Raw genomic sequence first — 21,895 nt, 5'->3', positions numbered from 1 at the left:
TGAGCCGTTCAAACGTGGCTGGAGCATTGCAGAGGTCTGTGGAAGGACTTTGAACTGCCAGAGGCCCTTATTTGTGCGGAATGTGGTTTTGGGAGCAGACTCAGGAGACAATGGTGCTTGCCAGTAGCGGGACTCTAGTCTAGGCAGGGGATACAAATCATTTCATGTAACTTTGTTGAGCTGCCTATAGTCTAACAGAACCGCCACCTGGAACTATTTTTCCACTGCATCGTGACAACTACTGAAGACCACATGCTTTTTTGAGGATTTCCCTGCATTCAACTGATCCTGGGGCACTGTCTGATCAGATGGCCTGGCTGGCCACAGCCCCAGCAAACTGAAGGTCGGTGGTTTGGGCGGGGCTCTGAGGTGGAGTGACCCGGGCGCAGAATTATCCATCCACGTGGGTGACCCGAGGCTCAATTCAGTAATTTCCGCAGCTCTCACTATTGGACTCATTTCATCCACATCAATTTCAACTCCCAATACCTCTCTTTCAATAGCCAGTTCCAGCGCTTCGCTCAGTGTGGTCAGGTGAGCCAGCTGTGTTTGCACACAGAGCTCTCTTTGGCTGAGCACCTGAGTCTTTAGCAAGCTCATTCTGGACTGACGGCAGCATTTCAGCATAGGCGCATTTACATAAACATTCTATGCCGTTAGCTAAAATGCAGAGGGACTCACCTTGTCGTCTGCGTCTGTTATGAAATTCTGTCCTTAAAAGGACAGGCTGGCTACATTGTCCAAACTGTCTATGAAGAGTCCCAACCATTGCATTTTAATAATTTCTTTCCGCAGGACTCAACAACAGCAGGCAGGCAGCCGCATCGTCAATGAGGCACAGCACTAAGGCCGTGTGTCCACCAAAGCGTTTTTTTCACGAGGCTGGCGTATTTTTTCAATTGATTTCAATGGGAGCGCCGCATTTTTAAAACGCCATGAGCGCAACGAGGCGCTGAGTGTTTTTTTCACGCTGAAGCGCTGAGCGTTCGGCGTTTTTTACAGGTCGCCGAGAGTTGAAGAATGTTCAACTTTGGGTAAAACGCAGCGCTCATCACTGTCACTTTTTACCCAACCGTCCAATCACAGTGGAGGAGGGGCGGGACTAATACCACACCGACCAACCGCCACATTCTGCTTGTACAACGTCAACATATGACAACAACAAGCATAATAACGGACAATAACAAAATCATTTAAAACAAGAGCCAGAGAAAATACATTTTTATATAGAATCAACACAGAAACAAAATATGTGTGAAATGAGATACTAGTAACACTATCGTGGATATTCCATATCATAACAAGCAAAGTCTCAACTGAAAAAAAAAAACACAACGCTGCCAAAATGCTCTCAAGCGCCCACAGCTAGGCGTTTTCAGCTGGTTAAAAACGCTTTGGTGGACACACGGCCTAACTGCAAAGATTTATGATTTTCAGACCAACCTGCAGCATCAGCTAACAGTTTATACTGGGCTTTGAATATATCCCAATCCGTCTTACTGGAGAACTGTGGCTTTTTAATAGCTAGGGTGTCTGAGTCTCTGGTGTATTCACTGCGGGCCTGGGCACTTCATGTCGGTGCCATTTTGGGAACAAAGGGAGGACAGCTTCATCATCTTGTAGCATGATAGCCTCTCTCATTCAGGCTGCATGTCTTAAAGCTCAGCGTGGATCTGCCGACGGGCCGTGTGTGCACATACACTGGCCTTTTCCCCTTACAATCTCCTCCACCATCTCTTCTTTCACTTTTGCCCATGTCCCGTTGTCCATCTCTGCGGCGAATGCTCAGATCTTGCTTTGGAGTCCGTCACTTTTGACACCAAATGTAGCGTTTCGCTATTAGTAGAAACCAGGTGGTTCTTTCTCGTTCCTAGACTTTATTAAATAACTAAATTAACATTGCAGAACATCACATTAACTAGTGTCCTTCAGCATTTGTAATGCTCTCAGCGCATCTTTAGAGTGCTTTGTTTGCTAAGAAAAGGGTGTGTGGAATGCCTTTATATTTACATGGTGTGGGTGTTTTTTTATGTAAATTACCTTGGGCATGCATTCGCTCGTTTAGAATACTCCGAATTCATAAACGAGGTTAAGAACAAATTCTTGTGCGTACACACATGTTGTAAATTAGGCGTAAAGTGTTTGTGAGAAGTACAAATTTGCATATTAATATGAATAGTGTACACAATTATTAGTGAATGAGACCCATTGTTATGACCTATAATGACTTACATGGGTCTTTGGAGTAGTTATTCTGATTGGTAAATAATGATTTTCTGTGGGCAAATATTTTTGTATAATGGCTGCTAAACTGTATAATTTCATACACAGCTGCAGTCTCTTATGACATTTGACTAAATTAATGTATGACAATTTTTATGCTAAACAGCCATGTGATCATTGGAATAATGTCATTATAACAATATAAACCCCTCCAGGGTCATATAAGGTCTCCATCTGACTGTACAGTTGACTTACAGAGATGTTCAAAAGTTTGGGGTTTGGAACGATTTTTTAATGACTTTTTAAAGAAACCTCTTTTGCTCACAAAGGTAGTGTATATCAAAAATGAACTACTGTGCATGCTGTGCCCCAGAAAGTATGTCTCTGCTTTAAAGTTCGCTGGCACTCATGAATTGTGTCAGATGCAGTCGGTGCTTCCCCTGGTGGAGATGGAGGGATGTGTTGCTGTAGCTCAGGAGGGGAAGGCTTACTCCCAAAACACTGAGCTCAAATGGAAGGACAAGAGGATAACACAAAGCATGAAATACCAGGTCTGGAATATTTAAGGAATTGAAAACTTGTTTGTTGGACTGACTTTATTTATTTTAGAACTTGGGATCTAGGACCTTCTTTCTTTTTGTTGTTTAGGGAGGAGTAAAGGGAATGCACACGCTCCTCGTGGAGCTGAGGGCCCGGAACATCTCTCCGTCTCCCTGTCCGTCTCACTCTCTTCTGACCCAGATACACACCAACCTGAGGGACCGTCTTGAACACCATGTTCAGTTCGGCCTCTGTCCTCCACAGCCTGTGAGATCACAATCTCTGTCAATTAAATTACACTAAAATATGCATATAGCAGCTTAACATATCATTTTAGTTCACCAAATATGAAAATTTAAGATACATCCTCATGTCATTATGTTCTTTATAAATGCCACATGACATTTATAAAGTGGCTAAAAATAAAACACGACGGTGGTTTGGCGGAAAGTAATTTTTTTTAATGTTTAGATTATTTTAACAAAACTTTGTTAAATGATAAAATATTATTCTAAATTACTCAATAAGGTTTTAATCCTTTTAACAAAAGCCATCTTTGCACTGCAGATAAAGGACGTACAGAAGCTGACTTTGAAGTGGCATTAGGTATATTTACACAGAAAGGGGTTGCTTCTCAATACTCAAATTGATGCTTCCTCGTTTCCTCGTTCCTCCGTCCTACAGCCCGTGACCCGGAAACCAATCGAAGGACTTGAAGGACATCTCAATTGTCTAATTGCACTGCGAAGAGGCGAGGAAACAGGTGTGGAGCTAAGACGCAAGGAAAGGAAGCGAGGGAAGGAAACGAGGATGCACTAATAAGAAATGAGAAGCATCCTTGGCTTTTGTTGATACTGATTTTATTTTACTGGTAACAGCCTTATAGTGCCTGTTGAAGATGCGGTCTCTGTTCATGTGTGCCAAGACATTTTAGATATCCAGACCAGACGATTTTACGTCCATGTCCAGGACAAAGAGTATGTATGGTCACCCAATACAGTTAGGGTGATATTAAATGACTTAAACCATGATATACACATTGCCCATCTCTAAGTCATTCATTCCTTGTGTGACTTGCAAAGGCTTGCATTTCGTTTGGTCACACCACAAGGTGTCACTGTGGCCTCAAAGCTTCAGCACTGCCACTCTGAGCTTGATTGCCATGTCTGAGGTAAAACATCCCCCCCCCCCCCTCATTACCATGGACAAAGAAATGCAGAAATAAATAAATAAATGTGAAAATAACTAAATGTAGAAATAAATAAATCTGGAAATAAATAAATGTAGACATAAATACATATATACATAAATAAATGTGGAAATAAATAAATGTATAATATATCTCTTTCAATTCCTTTTATCCCTGTTTTAATTTTCCTTGCTTTTATTTTGTGATTATTTTAATTCCTTTCTGTGTAAAGCACTTTGAATTGCCATAGTTTATGAAATGTGCTATATAAATAAACTTGCATTGCCTTGCCTTGCATAATCAAATAAATGAAAAAAAAATTAAATGTGGAAAATTTTTACATAAGGAAATAAAAGTATAAATACTATTTTTTTTCTTCTTTTTTTTTACATTTCTTTGTATATTCATTTACGTATTTTTTTTGTTTATTTATTTATTTATTTATTTATTTATTTATTTATTTATCATTTTGGCAGCCTTGGAATTCCATACATTCGGTGCTTGGCCCCCAACAGGAAGCCTTAAAGGGATAGTTCACCCAAAAATGGAAATTCTTCTTTCAGACGAATACAATCGGAGTTATATTAAAAAATGTGCAATTTCAATCTTTATAATGGCAGTGAATGGCTGTTTCTGTTTTGAAGTCCATCAAAGTGCATCCATCCATGATAAAAGTACTCATCATGGCTCCGGGGGGTTAATAAAGGCCTTCTGAAGCGAAGCGATGCGTTCATGTAAGAAAAATATCCATGTTTAAAACTTTATCGACTAAAATAACTAGCTTCCGACAGGCGGCCTACACATTGATTTACGGCGAAAGAGTAACACCTGACATGACGCATGACACATTGACGAACGCGGAAGCGCAGAGGAAAGAGCAAAACACCGGTCACGAATTAGAAGTCTAAAACGAGAATTTTTAAAGAGAAATTTTATAGTAGCTCGAGTTTGTTGCCCAGCCCTGTTTATTTGAACCGCGAGAGGCATCAAAGGTTACACTACTCCTAGGTCAGACATCGTCTAGTGTGACGATGGCGTAAGTCGACTGCTAGAAGCTAGTTATTTTAGTCGATAAAATTTTAAATATGGATATTTTTCTTACACGAATGCATCGCTTCGCTTCAGAAAACCTTTATTAACCCCCCAGAGCCGTGTGGAGCACTTTTATCATGGATGAATGCACTTTTATGGACTTCAAAACAGAAACGACCATTCACTGCCATTATAAAGCTTGGAAGAGCCAGCACATTTTTTAATATAACTCCGATTGTATTTGTCTGAAAGAAAAATGTCATATACACCTAGGATGGCTTGAGGGTGATTAAATCATGGGGTGATTTTCATTTCATGAATAATATTTATATTGTAACATTGATCTTTTTTTTTTCACAGGCTTTAATTTGGTCTGGATCTCACAGAGTGAACTCAGGCAAGGAGATGTTGTACACTCACACCCGTGTGTCTGTGTCTGGACACACTCAGCACAACACCTTCACACTGTCGCTCAGAAACATCAGCAGCAGTCAGCGCTCCAACTACTCTCTGCTCACAGAGGTACTCGCACTTCTGAACGTGTTGAGCATCAGTATGACAGATTTCAGTATGCACAACCAAATCATAACTTTAAGACGTTTAGAGAGAAAATATAAAGAGGTGTAACTTTTTCAAATTTGGTTGTAGTTATTTCTAGTGTGTTGAAAGGTATTAGCTTTAAAACAGTAAAAGCCAATGGAATTCCCTCATCGTGATGTTTGGTGAACAAATGAAACAAATTAACAAAATAAATGTGTGTGATTTACAGTGGCAGGTTGGAAACTGGAGTGCGGAGCTGGCCTGCAGTTCCCTGTCGTCAGGCAGGAATGTGGGGATCCAGGTTCATGCTAAACTAGACCGCAGTGAGATGCTCTGGCTGCAGGGGGCGCTGGGAAAACGCTGCCTACGAGCTGCTGCTGGATACCACACTGGTGATGATGATATATATATATATATATATAAAGCCTACTGTATCATATTTGATACACAAAATTTTAAGGTCTCTAAGTTAACAACATGATCAAACCCTTGCTTAACCTGTTGTACACAATCTACTACGTGCCTTCTGTCGTCTGATTGATAGTTTATACTTTTTTAGGAAGTAAAATGTCTTTTTGTTTAATACCCACCTTCAGGTTGTGGTTTGTGTGTCTTTTTGCGGTGAATTCGTTACTGATTTTAATCAATTAAACATAAGAATAACTTTTATATTGTCAGTATTAAGATGAAAATGAAGGCTTACTGGACTGAAGTTTGATTATTCATACATCATTCTTTTTTAGAAAAATCACATTTAGATGTGAGTATCAAATATGATACATCAGGCTTTTGAGGAACGGTTATTTGTACATCTATTAGATCCGACCAATCAGATCTTTGATAATAAACTAAACATTTAAATATCATCTCATCTTACCAAGACATATCATTGGGAGATATAGAGTGACAACTGATATTTATTATGCATTAGTAATGTATCAGTAGTCCGCTGTACTGTTATAAATATCTCATTGATTTACATTTACAAGTTATCATAATTTCATCTTACCCTTTGGTCAGAAACTGCACCAAATTGTTGTTTTTTTTGCTCAGTTTGGGTCTCTGAAAAAACGTACGTGTTTTCTCCTCAAATAAAAGCTCTGAATATGTATAAAATATGACAATAAAAAAACAAATATGCAGACTTTTTTAGATTGTTTAATTTATATATTTATTATCTAAAAGTAAAAAAAAAATCAGTTTTTCTTTTTTTGTCAGGTTTAATAACAAATGATTTTTAATCATGTCATATTATTTTTCTAAATGAGATTTGTACGTGTTTCTACTTGCCGTCAGAAACATCTGATGATGTCCGAGTGGCGTTCTGTTTGGAGGGGCATCACTGGTTCACCCTGGAGGCTGAGAGAGGCGGTCATGGCATTGAGAATGAGACCCTTGCCCTTATTTCTGTAGGAGCAGCCAATCAGAGTCTGCTATTTCAAGCTAAGGCATGCAAGGAGTGTCTGTGGGCCTCAGAGGTGAGGACAGCAAGGAGTTTTGATGTTACTCACATAATATAAATCTGCCAGATATCTTGTAAAACACTGTTTTTCATGTCTGCTTTTTTGATAACACACAGGCACGGCTCCAGCAGCTGGGGTACCGGATAAGGAGTAAACTTTTGGACAGAGTTCAGAGACTTCAGCATCTTCTGTTAACATTCAGAAGACAGGTGTGTCATATCTCACAGGCTGTCCTGCTAAAAAATTGAACTAGGTTAAAGTGTTAGTTCACCCCAAAAATTTGAAACAGTTACTCACTCTCTTGTCGCTCCAAAACTGTATGGCTTTCTGCATGGTTACAATTTATTTAAATGGTCCAGATCCAGTTTAGATAACTAACTTCAAGTAACTTGTCCACTAAATCTCATTGGAGTATTAGTAGACTGGGTTTGGGTTAGTAGAATAAGGGTCCAGTGTAGTTTTGGACACTAGTGACTTTCATTGTATGGACAGTAGAGACGTTCTTCAAAATATATTCATTCCACAGAAGACAGAAAGTCATTAAGGTTTAGGATAATTTCCATTTTTTGCTGAAAGCATCCCTTTAAGTGCTGTGTAAAGAGACATTTAGAAATGAAACATTTTTAATGAAAATTTTACAGTCAAATATATACTGTTCATATGTTTGTGGCCAGTATTCTTTTCAGCAGGGACACATTAAATGGACCAAAAGTTACAATAAAATATTTTATTTCAAATAAACGCTGTTGAACTTTCTGTTCATCAGAATAGAATAGTTTCCACAACTATTTTAAGCAGCACAGCTGTTTTCAACATTAGTAATAAAAAAAATAAATAAAATGTTTCTTCATCGCCAAATCAGCATATTATAATGATTTCTGAAGGATCATGTGACAGTAATGATGCTGAAAATTCAGCCTCGCATCACTGAAATAAATTACATTTGAATATATGTACTACATTAAAATGAAGTTATTAATAGTTATTTTAAATTTGAATAATATTTCACTGTTGTTAAGATAAGAGACTTATTTCAGAAACATTCAAAAATGTTACCAACCCCAATCTTTTAAACGGTAGAGTGTATATACGTATATAATAAATCTCTCATTCAATTTCATGAAATGCATCATGGCATGCTTTTAAAAAAGGATTGATGAAGTTTCCATGTATGCTGGACTATTTGTCCCATTAAAATTGTAATTCAAAAATAATCAAAGCATAAATCTTTCAGTTGGAAAGTTTTAAATCCACAAATCCAGTTGAGTGTGACCGGTTGTTTAGGCTTTAGAGATATTTTCATTTATAAAAAAGGTCGCAGTATCAAACATGTCGATCACATGTCATTATTCATCATCTAGGCAGGGAACAGCATGTTCCTGCTGGAGTTGAGTGATGGCCCGCTGTCTCTGTCCCAGCGAGCCGAGACCCTGTTGCTGCAGAGAGCTGGAGCGCTGTGGAAAGCATGGACCACAGGCCCGCTCCGACACTCGCTCACACACAGCCTACCGCACGCTCTCCAAATCCTGCATCTCATGTCTCAACAGGTCCAACAAGAGCTCAGGAGTGAGTTTGCCCTATCAAGTTCTGCGTGACACTGTTCATTCTGATTTCTTCTACAGTTGCGAGGCACAGTTCTTCTCTTTGAGCTGCGCTGGGTGATTGACAGGAAACACATAACTTTATTTTTCTAAAACACCAAGCACATGTTTAAATAATTTTCTGTGGCAATTGAGGTCACATTATCTGTAATTGATCTTGACAGGGTTCTAGTCACATCATTGCGTAAGCATCTGTAAGCCAGTCGCAATTATGCACCAGCACAACTGTGGCTTCATGTCATCACCCTTCATTTGAAAATGCCTGTCAGTGTGTATTAGTGTTATTGTAGGTTTCATTTCTCGCAGGGCCCCTGGCCACTCTAGCTGGAGCATACCACGACGTGACAGGGGTGCGTTTGGACACCGCGTGGCAGCGAGGAGTGCAGCTGTGGACCAGAGAGCTGACTGAGCTTTTGCCTGCGATACTTCACGATCCTCACTTGAGGGCGCCGTCTCTGACCGCTTTGCACGTTGCCATCTTTGCAGTGGACATGGCAAGAAATATGCATTTATCTGTTTTCCTGAAGTCTTAGGCTGTTGATCGAACGGGATAGGCATAATAGAGAATGTATGTCTTGTCATGTTCTTCAGGTGAGCCAGCAGACCTTTCAATGGATGGAGGCCCGATTGGCTGCCATGCTCGGGGGTGTCAGAAGACAGCTTGCACTAATGTACAAGTTCTCCAAAAGGTATGCTGCAAATCTGCCAGAACCATGGCCCATCGCCGTTTGTTCTAACAGGTTTTCTCTCTGAGCTTGGCAGGAGTTGACTCACTATTTCCTGGAGTGTTTGGGGTGCCAGAGTCTACACTTGTCTGTGTATAAAAATAGCCTTTTAAAGAGGCCATTTTATGTCCTTTTATAAATTCCAGATTTTTTTCCAGGTCTACTAGAATAGGTTGTCAAGCTTGAATGTAATTAAAACAACAACAACAACAACAACAACATTTTTCACATTATTGCAGCACCTCTCTTCCCAGTCTGTCAATAACGCTCTGTTTAGTTCCTTTCGAAAAGCTCATTGTGCTCTGATTGGTCGGTTTAACCAGTGTGTTGTGATTGGTCAACTGCTTCGAGTTTCAGAAATGTCACACCTTTTTTTTTTTTTTTTTTTTTTTGGAATGTGTGCAAAAGATTGTGCTTGATTGAAGGGCTCAAAGGAGGGCATAAAGTAAACAGTGCCCGAGAAATGTACTGTAGTTGAAATTTATATTAAATGCAATTAGCTGAACTGAAGAGTGTTTTATTTTTACCCATTTAAGTGGAAATTAAGTTCATCTTTATGTTTATAATTCTATTATATTTGAAATATGGTAAAGTTGTACTGACAGGCTTTTATGGTGAATTAAAAATATACTTTAATGCCATTGCTATTGAAACTTGAATGTCATGTATTTAAATATATACTGTATTTTGTAATGATGAAGTTGCAATTTATTTCAAATATTTAACTTTAAATGTAATATCGAATGACACACTACAATTAAAATAATCAACGCATCAAAATTAGTGTACTTCTTTAAAGCACGTCAAAAGATTATTAAAACAATGATTTAAAATGTACTTCAAAGTAAAATTTGACGTTAATACAAAGTGCACTTTTTCATGAAAGTGTACACTTAAGTGGCCTTTTATTTCATTAACATTATATGATCTGCAAGTACAGTTTTTTAAAATACACTTTGAAGTACACGACAGTGCACAGTAAATACAATACAATATAATTTCACGTGATAACGACAATCCAAAAGAACTCACTTTTCATATTTCAAGTTTGCTAAAGACCACCTGGATGCTGCGAGCACTACTGGAGCAATGTTCTGGAGGCAAATGAGACAAAGTTTATCTGTTTGCTAATTATACACAGCGGGATGTTTAGTTAAAAACAGAACATACCAACAGCAAAACCTCATCCCCAACTGTGAGGCATATGTCTGCAGAGGGATATGGAGCTGCTCTGATGCCTCAGGGTCTGGAATGCCTTAATCATTGAGGGACCAATGAATTTTACGTTATACAGTGGATTGGCAAGAAATGATCTAAAACTCATGCAAAATGACCACAATCCAAAACACAGAAGTAAATCAACAACAGAATTCTCAAATTGCGTAAATTAAAATGGCCAAGTGGTCAATGCTCTGAGCTGAATTTGATTTAAATGCTGTGGTGAGATCTGGAACAAAACATTCAAGAAGCATCCCAGCAATACACAATTTTGTGTAAGCCAAAACAATTTTGTAAATGTGAATGGGCCAGATATCATCCCTTCATCACAAAAAAAGTTGTTGCCATTATCACTAATAAAAGTAGTAGTCTTAGCTTAAAGGGATAGTTCACCATAAAATGACAATTCTGTCATTTACTCACCACCACCACCAAGTATTTTCTAACCTGTTTGTGGAACATATGAAGACCTCCGATGCAAAAGCCTCTAAAAGCCACCTCTGTCAAAAATGAGATAATAATATTGAGTGAATGCTCTCCGCACATAGTATACGTTCATCAAATACCTTCACTTCAAACTCACTAAATCCCAGCCTCAGCCCATTCAGAAATGTCGGTACTTGGGTAGAAACCTATACATAGGAGCCTGATAAAAATGTTAATATTAAACAAAAACTTTAGACGGACTTAGAGGCTTTTGCATCTGAAGTCTTCATATATTTAGAGAAATCTTTATTTTATTTTTTTTCTCTCTCCATATTATGGAAGTCAGTTGTGGAAGTCACTTTGGTTACCAACATTCCTAAAATTATTTTTGGCTTACCCCAACACCAGAATCTGATTAATATCATAATCTGATTAATATCAATAACCCAGTTATTCACATAAATAATGCTGCTATGAGGCTCCCAGCACACATACACCACAATAGTAACAATTAGAAGTTTTGTATTCCAAAATACAATCTTTTTTTTTTCAGATTAGTTTTTAAAATCCAATTTAAACATACTAATATTCAATACTTAAATATGTATTTATAAATTTGGGGAAATTTAGTTTGTGATAAAACTTGTTTGTATGTTTATTATTGATATGATGCCAATGAATCCAATGTGTAAGCCAAAAACAAACCACTCTTTAAGCTCACCTACAAGAAAACCAAGCTCACAGACATTAATGTCTGCAGCGTGGCTGTGATAAAGCGCACAACGAAAGGAGTAGAGAACAAAAACAGTCTTTAATAAATCCAACAAGGTAACACTCAGGACATAACCAGGAGAAATACACACAACCACGTTAACTAAAGACTTCACGGAATAATGAACAGAGGAAACTCAGAGTTTAAATACACAGGGATAACAAGGTGACTAAATGATCAACAGGTGAATGTAATCCAATCAGAAACCATAGAAAATGAAACCAAAACAGAACAAGACCATTACAGTAGCTTCCCCTTCCGGAAGGTGCATTCTCGCGGTGTAACAAGTCCAACTGAGGAGGGAGGAAGGGGGCTTATGAGGCGGAAAAGGAGCTGGCGAATGGCAGTAAACAATAGGAGATGATGGCATGAGAAGCTAGATGGGGACCCAGACCACAACCAGGACAAAGGCCCACTGTGGAGTCCAGGGAGGGAGAAGCCATGATGCAGACTTGGCAGAGATCCAGGTGGATGACAGTCTGAGATGGAGCCGATGGAGGTGGAGACCCAGGCGGAGCCGAAGAGTCAATCAACCCAAGTGACACAATGATTCTGGAGACTGAGTCGGAGCTGGTAGGACTGAGGACCAATGTGGAGCCGGAGGAAAGGCGGAGCCCGACGGAGCCGAAGGGGTGGAGGGACGAAGCGTAGCTGAAGGCCTGGAAGTCCGTGGCACAGGCAGAGTGACATCTGATCAAGGCGCAGCCGGAGGGATTAAGGAGCCAATTGAGGGCGTAAGGACAATGGTCCCAGGCGAGCCAAGGGAAGGAGGAGACGAGGTGGAACCGATTAGTGGTCATTCCAAGGTCGAGTGACTGGCTCGGAGGCTGGATGCAGAGCCAGGGGATCCTCTTGCCAAGGCGGAGCTGGAGACCGGAAGACCCGAGGCAGATCCACGCAGCAGAGTAGAGTGAGAGGAGGAGCCAAGGGACAGTGGGGGCGGGGCTGTTATTAGCAGAGGAGGGGGATGCTGGGCGGGATCTTTGGAGACACAGGAGACTTGGAGCTGGACGGGACCAGCGGCAATAGGAGATTAAAGGGAATCTCCTCTTCCAATTCCTCATTGTATATTGCAGAGGCCAGCTGTAGCTCACCCTCAGCGATGGGAGTGTGGGCATGGCTGCACTCCATGCCCACGAATTCCACAAGCACACTCACTGGCAAAGGATGATGTTGCCAGCTCACGCACCTGTTCAGACTGCCTGTGGGGCTCGGGCTCCGGGACTATGATCGGCTCAGGTGTTGACTCTGGTCCTGGCATCGCGGCAAACTCGGGCTCCGTGTCTGCGGTGAGCTCTGGCATACTCTCAGTGTAGGGTGTGGGATGCGGTTGGCTGGGGTCTAGGGCTGGTGATGTCTTCCTCAGCAGAGCAGGTGGTTAATGGGGATCCACAGATCACCAGCACCCACTCCACACTGGCAGCAAATGTCCCTCGAGGACCATCAAGGTTCGGAATCTCTGGATAGTATGGTACTCCATATACCAGCAATGCTACATGGCATGAATAGTTTAAAAAGATAAAATATACTTTTTGTTTCACTTTTTGCTGCGTCTGTTTATACTGTTGCTGTATTTATTGCCATTTGGTGATTGAAGTTGTTTGTCAGTTATTTGTCTTTTTGTGATTGAAAGATAAATAAGAGGCAATCTGGCTCTGGAATGTGTTGTTTTTGAAATCATGCTGAATGTTTATTGCCGCTGTTATCATTGTTATTAGGCAAGCGTTCTCTTGGCGCTCATGCACAGTCTTCACACAAAAGAGCGTTTCAGTCTATCGCTTGAGGCTGTTGCAGAGACTTTCTATTTGTTATGGTGAAATCACAAAACAAAATCCAAACAAAGTGTCTCTGCTCTTGATATACAATCACTGATGAACATCTTTGGTTTTAATAATAAAAAAAGAAAAAGAAATTGAGGGCGGATTAGAATCCAGAACCTCTGGCACGCTTAACAAAAATTCTCCACAACTCTCTGTTCCTCCAGTGAGTGTGAGCTGATCTTTAGGGTGCCACTTCCTGTGGGCCCGTGGCTGAAGGTGAAGGAAGCAGGTGTGACTGAAGTTCTTCTGGAGGAGTTTGTCCTGAAGCCTCTACTGGCATTGAACTCTCTGAGTCCTACAGCAGAGCTCTACCGGCTGAAGAGGAAGATAATGGACAGTCCCGTCAACTGTGAGTTATTATGAGTGTTTAGCTCTCATGTCTGAAGTTTAAAATCATTGGTTACCCGTAAGCCAGTCACATAACGTTTGGTTATGACGTGTGTTATGCGCCGGCTCAGCCACATCGAACTTCCACTGTAAACACATGTATGATGCGAAAACAAAACCTTTGAGCGAAATACCGGAGTGAACATGGCTGTGAACGACTTTTTCAGATTATGTGAAGTAAATCTACGCATCCACGGTACAATCAGGGCCTCTAAACTAATATTTGACAGTAGAGAGAAACAAGAAAATATTTGCAGCCAACTGTCAAAGTTAGGATTAGTTCTGTTAAACACAGCTCTTTGTTCATCTCGAGTCTGTCGGAAATGCTGCAACTTAATTGCAAGATTACAGCATGACATGGCAATATTTAAGGACTGGAAAAGAAAGGAGACACTGATCTGTCAAAAGGGTGCCAGTTCGAACTCGACAGATAAAAGAGACCGAGATACACCCTCTAAAACTCCAAGGACCATAAAAAAGCCGAGGAAGGCCATGGACTTGGACAATCTTAAACTCGGCGCTTAGCGTCTATGTCACAGCTCTCAGCCCGCCCTCTGTTCGTTGATTGGCCGGCTGTTTTGAGGCCGGAGGAAAACTGGGAGATAGGTCGCTATATCAGACTGAGTACAGAAGCGAAATGAAATTGAGCGGAAGTACGAAGTCTGACGTAGTCAGGCTAATTGTGATGATTCCCAAAAAGACAATCTACTAACTATAACCATAAGTAACTTTGCAACTATACGTCAACTTATTCTACTAACCCTAACCTGTCTACTAATATTCTATTGTGTTTTAGTTGACATGTACTGTAGTTGACCATTAATGAGGGTTAGTTGACAGTAGTTGCAAAGTTAAGTACTGTTTTGTTAGTAGAATGTCAAAAATGGACTACTGAAATAAAGTCTGACCCAAAAGTCATAGAGGTAATAAAGTAAATGATGACAGAAAAAAATGACTTATGTGGTAGATTTTTCCCTAAACCTAACTACGTACCTGGGTCTCGTCTACAAATTGACGTCCCCGAACGTCTACTGTCGACGTTCAGTCTATCTGGGTCTCGTCTACAAATCGACGTCCCCGTTCAATAATAGTCACCTAACTAACTTGCTTCTGTAAACTAGCTTACTTGCTGCGCAGCAATGATCGACAAACAGACTTCAGCAAATGTCCTCTAAATGCTTTAATTACGGCCGGAGGATCTCTCGAGCAGTTCTCAGAGAATCTCCCCCAAGAAGCAAGGCCGGAGGATCTCAGAGAAATTCCATTGAGAATCCCACCAGTAGTAAGAATACAACAGTTCCCTTTCAGTCGCTCACGTTCGACGTAACGTCGACGTGACGACGTAATTGGGATCACTTCAGGGAGCCCTATCAACTTCGAGTGTCTACAGAATGAGCCAATGAACGTTGGCGTGTGTGAATCGCGCGGGTATAAACAGGAAACGGGCGCACGCACACATTGTCTTTCACTTCGGAGCCGAGCTTCTGTGAGACTTCTGTCTACAAAGAAATCAGCCCTTGAAGACTTCAAAGAGATCTACTCTCTGCCTACAGTGTTGGTGTGACGGCGCGATCAGCGGTGGCATTGCAGCTCACAACTGCTGTTTTCACAGCACTATTGTTCTGTGTCTGTGTGTGTGTGTGTGTGTTGGTTCGGTGGGCGTTTCCATGTGTGTTCATTCACACCGCAGCTACCCCTGGGTGCCTCAGCACTGAGAGAGTATTTTTCAACCTTTTTCATTTTACTAAAAGAGCAACACAAGCGTGACCCTGCGTCTTTTTCAAGATGTCATTCCGCTTGTGCGTTTCTGGATGCCGTCGTTCCCTGGCGCCAGCAGATGGCCACAGTAGTTGCCTCTCGTGTTTGGTCATTCAACATGCTGAGGCAGCTTTTGTGGATAGTTCATGTTCCCATTGCGGGAATATGACTATCTCAGCGCTTAGATCGAGACTTCATGGGAGGTGCAGTCCCCTCGCCTATGCCCCGATCTAGTGTTTATTCTGCCCCGCAGAATAGACCTACTTCGGTGCATGACCAGGGTGATCTGAGGATTACCGTGAGGGCTTCCCCATCGAGTCAACCTCCGCGGGCCCCTCACGCCTCACAAGCACTGTTGCCTTTGGAGTCCCTTAGCGAACGTCTTGGTCCTTCTCCGGAACGACCAACCGTTTCCTTTGGGGCTCCACATGACGACCAGATGTCGATAGCAGTTTCGGAGGGGGAGCTTCAGTCCTCTGGAGATGACGACTTGGCTGCGTTACCCCCCTCGGGGCTGTGTAACGTTGTCCGAGACCGATCCAGAATGGGCGGCTATGCTTTCCCGGTCCGCCAAGAAGGTTGGGCTTGCGTGGAACCCTCCACCACATCCCGAACCTTCTCAGTTGGACGATTGGTTTCTCGGGGCGGGCCGTGCTGGTTTTCAGTGCGCCGCCCCGGTACCTTTCTTTCTGGAGGTGCTTGAGGAGCTTTCTAGGACGTGTAAGGCACCGTATAGTGCCCGAAGCCGTTCTAGTGGCTCCTCCCCCCTCGCCACCCTCGACGGCGGGGCAGCTAAGGGGTATGTGGATATCCCCCCAGTGGAGCGGGCTGTCGCGATGCAACTGTGTCCGGCGTCCGCCTCCTCTTGGTGGGGTAATCCACGCCTCCCGTCCAAGGCCTGTAAGTTCTCGTCCGGTCTAACGGCGAGGGCTTACAAGGCCTGTGAACAGGCTGCTTCCGCCCTCCATGCCATGGCGCTCTTGCAGGTCCACCAGGCCCAGGCACCCATGGACATGAACGAGGGTGGTTCTGACCCAGAGCTCCTCCGGGAGCTCCATGTGGCAACCGACCTCACCCTCCGGGCGACGAAGGAAACCGCACGTTCAGTCGGTCAGGCGATGTCCACCTTGGTGGTCCAGGAGCGCCACCTTTGGTTCAACCTGGCGGATATGAGGGACACCGATAAATATCGGTTCCTGGATGCCCCTCTTTCCCAGGTTGGGTTTTTCGGCGACGCGGTCGAGAGCTTTGCCCAACCGTTCTCGGCCGCAAAGAAGCAGACGGAGGCCATCCAGCACATCCTGCCCCGGCGGACCGCTGCTGCTCCCACCCGTCCGCCAGCCGCAGACCCTCCGTCTACTCGTCGCCGAGGTCGGCCTTCTGCGGCATCCTCCGCTCCCGCTAAGCCCCAGCAGCAACAACCATCTAGGCCTCAGCGTGGAGCAAGCCGCAGGAAGCCGACCCCACCCGTCCAGGCCGCTGCCAAACCAGGAGGCAAGCGACGGTGCAAACGACCCTGAGACGGGCGGCACAGAGGTGGATCAAGTTGCTCTTCAGGAGATGGCGAACGCGCCACTCCTTCCCCCGGTGGAGGGCCGGGCGGAGAATCTTTTGTTTCCTTTTCTTTTTGTTTCGCCACTGACCCACGGGTCAGCGGTACCCACCTTTTCAAAAAAAGAGCAATTTCTGAAACCTCTGGGCCCCAAGAGTGCGTGCTTGGCGGTCGACGACGCTATGCCTTGTCACCCCCGAGCCCCTCTTTCATCGCCAGCGGGCAGCAGTGGCTGTGTCCTGGACGCTCTGATGCCTCCGCACACTCACTCTGGCCTTCGACGGCAGCAGGTATGTGCCGCACCACACACTCAGACCCCACTTCGGGCCGCTGTGGCGTCCGAGTCGGGTCCCTGCATTCCGCCGTGCTGCCCCACCCCGGGTACGTCTGTGGTGCCGTTGGTCCCGCTTGCTCGGTCTCTGGGAGCCTGGTTAACACTTCCCAGCCCGTCTCGCTGGCTCATCCGTACCATCAGACTCGGCTATGCGATTCGCCCGGCGCCCCCCTGCTTTCAAGGGCATTCTGTTCACCCGTGTTCTGGCGGACAATGCCCCTGTGCTCAGGGCAGAGATCGCACTCCTACTGGCGAAGGATGTGATCGAGCCAGTCCCTCCAGCCGATATGAAGGCCGGCTTCTACAGCCCGTACTTCATTGTACCCAAGAAAGGTGGTGGGTTACGACCAATCTTGGACCTGCGCGTCCTGAACCGGTCCCTTCACAAGCTACCGTTCAAGATGCTTATGCAGAAAAGCATTTTCAAATGCATCCGTCCCCAAGATTGGTTTGCAGCGATCGACCTGAAGGACGCGTACTTTCATGTCTCGATTCTCCCTCGACACAGACTGTTTCTTCGCTTTGCGTTCGAGGGATGGGCATATCAGTACAAGGTCTTACCCTTCGGGCTGGCCCTGTTGCCCCGCGTCTTCACGAAAGTCGCGGAGGCGGCCATTGCTCCCATGGGCGAGCGTGGTGTTCGCATCCTCAACTACCTCGACGACTGGCTTATTCTGGCCCAGTCGAGAGAGCAGTTGTGCGAACACAGGGACATGGTGCTCAGTCACCTCAGCCACCTAGGGCTTCGGGTCAACTGGGAAAAGAGCAAACTCACCCCCGGGCAGAGGATCTCTTTTCTCGGTATGGAGTTGGACTCGATCAACATGACAGCGCGCCTCACCGAGAGTTGAACTGCGTGAGCACGCTCAGACGCAGAACAGCGGCACCACTGAAACTTTTTCAGAGGCTCCTGGGGCAACAACTGCCTCGAGTTGTTAGCAGTACGTCTTGCACTGAGCCGCTTCAAAACGCTGCTACTAGGCAAGCACGTACTGGTCCGTACGGACAGCACTGCGACCGACGGGCCTGCTCAACCGTGCAGCCGACGAGCTCTCACGGCAGCAGGTGCTACCGGGAGAATGGCGACTCCATCCCCAGGTGGTCCAGCTGATTTTCAGGCGCTTCGGGACCGCACAGGGAGATCTGTTTGCTGCCCCGGACGCGTCTCACTGCCAGTTGTTCTATTCCCTGACCGAGGGGACCCTCGGCACAGATGCTCTGGCACACAGCTGGACCCGGGGCCTACGCAAGTATGCGTTTCCCCCAGTGAGCCTTCTTGCACAGACCTTGTGCAAAGTCAGGGAGGACGAGGAGCAGGTCTTGCTAGTTGCGCCGTATTGGCCCAACCGGACCTGGTTCCCGGAACTAGTGATCCTCGCGACAGCCCCTCCCTGGCCCATCCCTCTGAGAGAGGACCTGCTCTCTCAGAGACGGGGCACCCTATGGCACCCGCGTCCAGACCTCTGGAAACTCCATGTCTGGTCCCTGGACAGGACGCGGAGGTTCTAGGTGACCTACCCCAGGCAGTATTTGACACCATCACTTCCGCTAGAGCCCCCTCTACGAGGCGCCTCTATGCGTTGAAGTGGAACCTGTTCGTTGACTGGTGCTCCTCTCACGAGGAGAACCCCTGATCTTGCTCGATCAGAGCCGTGCTTTCCTTCCTGCAAGAAGGGCTGGAGCGAAGGCTGTCTCCCTCCACCCTTAAAGTGTATGTTGCCACTATTGCCGCACATCACGATGCTGTTGATGGTAAGTCTTTGGGAAGGCACGACCTGATCGTCAGGTTCCTGAGGGGAGCGAGGAGACTGAATCCTCCTCGCCCACTCTCTATACCCTCTTGTGATTTGTCTCTGGCCCTTTCGGCACTTCAGAGACCACCCTTTGAGCCTCTGCAATCAGCTGAATTAAAAATCCTGTCCTGTAAGACAGTACTCCTGGTTGCATTGGCCTCTATCAAGAGGGTAGGGGACCTGTATGCATTTTCGGTCAATGAATCGTGCCTAGAATTCAGCCCGGATAACTCTCACGTGATCCTGAGACCCCGGCCCGGATACGTGCCCAAGGTTCCTACCACTCCCTTCCGGGACCAGGTAGTGAACCTGCAAACGCTGCCTTCGAGGAGGCAGACCCAGCCCTGGCTTTTCTCTGTTTCGTTCGCGCTCTGCGTCTGTACGTGGACAGAACGCAAAGCCTCAGGACCTCAGATCAGCTCTTCGTCTGTTACGGAGGCCAACAGAAGGGAAAGAATGTCTCCAAGCAGAGGATGGCCCACTGGATAGTGGATGCCATCGCCTTGGCTTGCGAAGCCCAAGGCGTGTCCTGCCCGCCCAGGTTGAAAGCCCACTCCACTAGGGGTGTCGCTTCTTCCTGGGCGTTGGCACACGGCGCCTCGCTGACAGACATCTGTAGAGCTGCGGGCTGGGCGACACCTAACACGTTCGCTAGGTTTTATAGCCTACGTGTTGAGCTGGTTTCTTCCTGTGTGCTCGCTTCTACCAGCCGGTAACACCGAAGTTTCCGCTCTAGTGTCAGCTTGCTGCACCACTCCCTTCCTAGGAATGGATACGTGCGCTTTTTGCTCCAGTCGAGTTCCCCACTTGGCGAACCCTGTGAGTTCCTCCACACCCCTTCGGCAGTCGGACGTTGCAGAGCGTCCGACGCCAGGCCTAGTGCTCGTATGCTTGTGTAACTTGTACTAGGCTGGGTTCCATATGTGTGATCCCTGTGGCGATCCCATATGTGTATTCTTCCACGACCAGCTCCCTACGGTGAGCCCGTGTCTTTCCCTTGGCAGAGTCTGCTCTGCCGTCACTGTCCGGTGTAGTCTCCCCCTTCGGGTGGAGCCACCCCAGTGACATTCCATATGTTGCACTGCCCCTTCGGTCAGTCCATATGTGTATTCTCCACATGTTACCTCCCTTCGGGCAGGATGTGGCTCCGCAGCGTCCTTTCCCCTGGAAAGGTACGCTTTCCCAGTGTTATCCAAGAGTTCCACTGTGTGGGGTATAATGGAACAGCAGTTGAACTCCCTCTACGCAGGTCTTCCGCCCCAGCAGTTGGGGGTCTGAGAGTCTTGCGTAGGGCGCTGGATGTGGCAGCAACCGTGGCGTTTTCCATGGGATCCCAATTACGTCGTTGCGTCAAACGTGAGCGACTGAAAGGGAACGTCTCCATTACTGATGTAACCCTCGTTCCCTGAAGGAGGGAACGGGAGACGTAACGTCCCGTCACCACCGTTGCTGACCATCGCTGCATGGCCATCACAAATCTCGGTTCCTCAGCGAAAAACAATGTGTGCGTGCGCCCGCTTCCTGTTTATACCCGCGCTCCGGGGCGGGGGCGCGTGACACAATTCACGCACGCCAACGTTCATTGGCTCGTTCTGTAGACACTCGAAGTTGATAGGGCTCCCTGAAGTGATCCCAATTATGTCGTCACGTCGGCGTTACGTCTCCCGTTCCCTCCTTTAGGGAACGAGGGTTACATCAGTAACCGAGACGTTTTTATAGAATAAGGGGTATGGCGAAATGGCATGAAACATTACATAATTTGATTGTTTCTTTTTAGACAAGCCCTTCTGTTGCCAGGTAATGATTCCTTCATAATCACAGGGTTTCAAACCTAGTCATCTGTCTAGTTTCATTTCCCCTATTTGTTATTTATACACACACACACACACACTCAAAGTCATGAGTTTTCCCTTGGTTTCGAACAGTACATTTTGTTCAAATGTTAGATGTTAGAGTTACAAAAAGTTTGATATACAGTTTACTATTTTATCCATTAAAAAATCTATCACACTTATTTCACACATTATTCTTCATTTCCTCACATCTGTCTTTGTACTTCATTTCCTCTGTCCAGATCAGGCATTTCTAGTGGCAGATGTCTATTTGGTGTCATTTGATGGACATCTGTTCAAACTCCCAGCATCCTGTGACTTCATCCTAGCAACTGATGTCATCAAGCAAACCTTCAGCATTGCACTTAAATCTGTCAGGTTCAAACGTCGCTCGCTTGAGGTGCAAATGCAAAACACAATGATTGCAATTCACCCAAATGGAGAGGTACATTTTATTGTTATTTTGATGCCCAATATTAGCCAACATGGCTAATTTAGAATCTGAAAAATTAAATATGATCTAATTAAACAGATTTATACAAAAAAATTCGATTTTAGGTGGAAATTAATTGCCAAGTAACGCACATACCATACACTAACCACGAAGTGGCTGTCAGAAAAGATGGGAACATCATTGAGGTGTCCAATGAGAGAGGACTTCGGGTCTCATGTGACCATCATCTAGAGGTT

At 44.8% G+C, this 21,895-nt stretch overlaps 1 protein-coding gene across 1 annotated transcript in view; it reads left to right on the top strand.

The window, feature by feature from the left end:
- Positions 1-21,895, top strand: part of LOC307161803 (uncharacterized protein) — an 84,088-nt gene that overhangs the window by 58,002 nt on the left and 4,191 nt on the right. Inside the window, exons 48-59 of the mRNA XM_079876747.1 lie at positions 2,646-2,774; positions 2,872-3,030; positions 5,345-5,506; positions 5,754-5,916; positions 6,821-7,002; positions 7,104-7,196; positions 8,349-8,553; positions 8,895-9,082; positions 9,180-9,277; positions 13,714-13,898; positions 21,448-21,650; positions 21,764-21,895. The exon at positions 21,764-21,895 is cut by the window's right edge and continues 31 nt beyond it. Of these exons, the coding sequence (XP_079732873.1) occupies positions 2,646-2,774; positions 2,872-3,030; positions 5,345-5,506; positions 5,754-5,916; positions 6,821-7,002; positions 7,104-7,196; positions 8,349-8,553; positions 8,895-9,082; positions 9,180-9,277; positions 13,714-13,898; positions 21,448-21,650; positions 21,764-21,895 (1,899 nt within the window). The remainder of the gene's footprint in view (positions 1-2,645; positions 2,775-2,871; positions 3,031-5,344; positions 5,507-5,753; positions 5,917-6,820; positions 7,003-7,103; positions 7,197-8,348; positions 8,554-8,894; positions 9,083-9,179; positions 9,278-13,713; positions 13,899-21,447; positions 21,651-21,763) is intronic.

Source organism: Squalius cephalus, assembly GCF_949319135.1.
Source record: "Squalius cephalus genome assembly, chromosome: 7".
In the NCBI taxonomy this organism is placed as follows: Eukaryota; Metazoa; Chordata; class Actinopteri; order Cypriniformes; family Leuciscidae; genus Squalius; species Squalius cephalus.
This window is presented reverse-complemented; position numbering and strand designations above follow the sequence as displayed.